This window comes from Ciconia boyciana, chromosome 5 (assembly GCF_034638445.1).
Source record: "Ciconia boyciana chromosome 5, ASM3463844v1, whole genome shotgun sequence".
Lineage (NCBI taxonomy): Eukaryota > Metazoa > Chordata > Aves > Ciconiiformes > Ciconiidae > Ciconia > Ciconia boyciana.
The window spans coordinates 50,856,941-50,861,344 of NC_132938.1; the positions used below are offsets into that span (position 1 = coordinate 50,856,941).

General features: G+C 61.2%; 1 protein-coding gene across 1 annotated transcript; it reads left to right on the forward strand.

Annotated features, from left to right (window-relative positions):
- The first annotated feature begins 1,735 nt into the window (after positions 1-1,735).
- CLDN23 (claudin 23) lies at positions 1,736-2,986 on the forward strand. Its single transcript, XM_072862487.1, has one exon. The coding sequence runs from the start codon at positions 1,970-1,972 to the stop codon at positions 2,669-2,671; it is 702 nt and encodes a 233-aa protein (XP_072718588.1). The 5' UTR covers positions 1,736-1,969; the 3' UTR covers positions 2,672-2,986.
- Positions 2,987-4,404: the final 1,418 nt, after the last annotated feature.

The window sequence follows — 4,404 nt, forward strand, 5'->3', positions numbered from 1 at the left end:
CACCTACACATCTGGGATGGGGAGCAAAGCCCTCGCCAGCCACGCAGAGCTTGCTCCCACCTCTTCACAGCTACAGCTCGGCCTGGCTGGTCCACAGGCGACCACTGCTTTACCTGCCAGCATTGCCACCGAGCTGTATTTCGTCACCTTAGTAAAAACCTCCTGAGCTCAGGAGGAGCCATATGGTACTGACAGGCCCTCCTCCATGGCACCCAGGCTCACCGTGCCACCCAGCTCGCTACCAGCCCTTTCCCTCTACCTCCGTCTCCACCAGAAGGACTATGTCTTCTCACAGCCAACCTCCACCTCGTGTCCAAATGGAAAGGAAAATACAGCCTCCTATGAGAGTCAGGACTAGAAGATTTCAGGCTCTTTCAGCACCTGCTCCCATCAGGGGTGGGTGCCCCATGGCAGAAGGCAGCCTCAGGCAACACATCAGGCAGGCAGCATTCGGTGTGTTGGTTGGACCCACAACTCCAAGGGCAGTAATGGGTGGCTTGGCACAGAGCCAAAGGCTGGAGAGGGGTAAAACTTAAAAAAGTTAACGGGACAGAAAGAGAAACAGCAACCCCTAGCTTAGTTTCTCTGAGGAGCGCCGAATTTTAGCAAACTATTAGCCGTGTACGACAAAGCCTGGTGTCCCCGGTCTGGAGCTACGCAGCGCTGGCTGTCAGCATTGCTGCCGTGCAGACACAGCTGGGGACATGAGCCTCTGGCTGAGTCCAACCCACCCCCGCCTTCCAGCTCCGCAATCCATCCCCGAAATGATCTGGCACCCAGAGAGCAGAAGGGCTTTGGGGTGCTGGGGGAATCGCTGTAGGACAGAGGAGTGGGGAAGGCAGCCGGGGAGCAGCTGGTCCGCCACAAACCTGTCCTGCCCTCCAGGTGGTCAAGGCCACGAAACCAGCAGTGCAGAGATACTGTGGGGTACACATGCAGCCAGCTCTCCAGATCAGCTGGGGATGCTCATCCCAAATTAATCCAGAGAGGCTGCTGCCCTCTTTTGGGCGCAGCGTGACTGGCAGAAATTCAGGGAAATTTGGAGAGGTCCAAGACCAGTGATTTTGGGGGCTCAAAACCCCACATAGGGTTCTCAAACGTGGTGACTTCCCACACCTGTCTCAGTGGACATCCCGGGGACTTTTCCCGCTGAGAGCCAGGCTGCTGCGCCTGCGGGCGGCCTCTGAGCAGAGCCGGGGAAGGGAAGAGCAGGGCCAGGCTCGGGAGCGGTCCCTGAAGGGCAGGGAGATGCTTGCTGGGATGAAGAGCAAGAAGATGAAGGCCGGGGGCTGGGAAGGTCTCCTGGGCCTGGGGAGGACCACGGGGTCCGTCCCAACCGTGAGGGCTGCTAGCATTTCATCTTAATTAATGGTTTTCATAACTTAATTCAGTCGATAGTAAAATAAGTTCACAGTTTAACTGAGCGAGCCGTAACAGGGTCCTGCGCTTCCGCAGCAGGGAGGAGCAGGGACCAAGCGCTGCCAAGCCCCAGGGTGACGCTGGGAGGCCCCAGTGCCGCCTGCAGCCAGGGAGGGCCGGCTGCCCCCGCATCCCAGCCCCGCCGCCCGCGGGGGGAGCGCGGAGGCCAGAGCTCGGGGGTTCCCGCAGGCTCCCGCGCCCCGGGGAGGCCCTGCCCCTGCAGCACCCGGGCCCGGCTGCCGGCCCGCCCTGCCTGGGCCGGGCTCCTCCCTGCCCGCGCTTCCTCCTGCCGGGGGCACCTCCCACGGCCCCGGGCACAGCCGGGACGGTGGCCCGCGCCGGCTCCTGCCGTACGGGGGGCCCGGGACTACTGCCCTCCGGCGGGATAATAGCCCGGCCCGCACCGAGCAGCCCTGGGGCACCGGTGCCACCTCTTCTGCCCAGGCGACAGGCAGCAGCAGCGAGCCCCTGCTCCCCCGGAGCCCCCCCGGACCTCTCAGCCTCTGGCAAGCAGGAGCACGCTGGACCCCGCTTCGCCCGCTTCCCCAGCATGCGGACGCCGACAGCGATGATCGTGGGGCTGGTGCTGTGCCCCTGCGGGCTCCTGCTGACGCTCACGGGCACGCTGGCACCCACCTGGAGGCAGGTGAGCCTCGTACCCGACCAGCCCATTGACCTCGTCTTGGAGCAGGGCATCTGGGACATGTGCAGCGAGCGGCAGAGCAGCCATGACCGCCAGTGCGGGCAGGCGGATGAGCTGGGCTACTTTGAGCAGGTGCCCGTCCGGGTGGCCCGAGGGGTGATGCCCACGTCGCTGGTGCTCACGCTCCTGGGCTTGGTGGTGGCTGCCCTGGGGGTTCGCTGCTGGCAGAAGGAGCCACTGCACCTGCTGGCTGGCATGGCAGGGCTTGTGCTGCTCCTCTCAGGGCTGCTGAGCCTCGTGCCTGCCTCCTGGTACACCCATGAGCTGTGGGCACTGCCCGCACCGGCTGGCAGCACGCTGGCTGTAGGCTACAGCTTGGTACTGAGCTACTTGGGAAGCTGCCTGGAGATCCTGGGGGGGTTGGCCCTCACCTTCAGCTTCCACCACTGCTGCAAGGAGCGCAGGGCTCCCAAACTGCCCCCCAGCCCCGTGCTGGAGGCTGGGCCGTGCTCCACCACTGGGGCTTACCGCAATCCCTCGGACGTGCTGGAGGATGAGCGAGATGGACGACACTGGAGGAGCACCCCGCCTTGTGACTCCGACTTGTAGCCCCAGCACAGGGACAGCGGTGGGCACCAGCCAGCCTGCCTGGTACTGAGAGCAGTGCTGGTTTCTGCCCCTCCAAGCCATGCCCTTCTCTTGGGGCACCTCAGAGCAGGCTGGAAACAAGACCTCTGCCGTTCTCCAGGTCCCACAAGTGTGCCAAAGCTGTGCTGGGCTGAGGACCAGCCCTGGCTCCAGTCCCTCCATGCAGCTTCTAGCTCGTCCTCCTGCACTGTACAGCAGCTTGGGCAAAGGCAGCTCCGGTGTTCCCACATGAGCAAGGTACAGGTTAGCACTGTGTAGCCTTCAGGGCTGGGAAGAGGGGAGGGGAGCACCTCCCACCTGTCTCTGCTCAACTCAGGACTGTGCAAGCAGCAAAATAAATGAAGAGGAACGGGTCTGTGCTGTGGGATGGTTATGGGCTTTCTGCCAGGCAGGCTGGGCTGAGAGCCAGTGGGCACGGCTCCCCCGTGCTTTGCCTGAAGGAGGGAGGAAAGGTCTGTAAAAGGGGACAAGGAGCTTTTATAGCACCTTCCTCAAGGACTTTTACCCCATGGTCAAAATCAGCTCTGGAAGAGGTTTCTCCTTCCTTGAGCACAGACACTTCGGGGGGGGGGGAGGGGGAAGAGATCACAGGGAAAAAAAATAGCGTATATTTCCCCTTTCATCATTAGCTTGGTGCGAGGCGGTAAAACTGGTCTCACTGGTTGGTAAAACTGGTCTCATTGGTTTGTAAGGGACACTCAGGAGGTCAGAACTGCACTACAAAATCCTGCTCGGCACCCTGAATAACAGGGCAAGAGACAAGCCAGCTTCCTTGCAGAGCTATTCGGCCAGATTTCTACCCCAGGCAAGCCCAGAGCACCCCAGTCAGCAAGCTAAGCCCTGCTGCAGAGGGACAGTGGATCAAGATGTCCTAAGTATGGTTAAGGGATGGTACAGGATGCACCCTGCAGCGGGGGATCAGATTCAGGTGGCTCAGAGTGTGTTGGGGCTGGAGACTTCCTGAAAAATCTCCCAAAGCTTTTTGCTCTGGACTGTAAGTTCCCTAAGAGGTTAGAGGTCTGGCAAGAGCAAACCAACTTCCCCTCCCCAGCCCACACAAACCACAGTGGCACCACAGATGCTGCACAACGTTCCTTTATGAAAATACAGTGTCGGGGTGAGATGGTCCCTTCCTGAGTGGGGCTGGCAGCTCCTGCAGAGATCACAGACGGGTGCATCAAGGATGAGTCTGAGCCAGCCTCCTTGGGCCCACCCCACACCTTGGCACAGGGGCTCCAGCCACAGGCGGAGCAGGACAGCCCCTGTACCAGCCAGACTCCAGGCACCCCCAGGTCTTGCCCCTTTCCCCCAGCAGGAGGGCAGAGCTTGCCTCAAGAGTGGACACCATGCCAGCACAGGGCCTGGGGAGGGATCTGCATATCGGGGCAGACTTGGAGCATGCCAGGGTGGCAGGGGGGTCCCTACCAGGCCCTGCTCCAGATGCTACTCACCTCTTTCCCATCGTAAGCTTCATTCACAAAGGTATCGCTCTTGGGGGGAAGCTCTTCCTCCTCCTCATCCTCTTCCTCGGGGTCGCTTTCACGGTGGTACAAGGTCAGCACCCGGGTGGAGGCAGTGCTTGAGGTCCTGGGGAGTAAAAAAAGTACACTCAGGATGGCATGGCCATCTCCTAGAGATAGGGCGGATCCCAAGGTCCTGCCACAACCCGCAGTAATAGCCTGCCGGGGTGATTG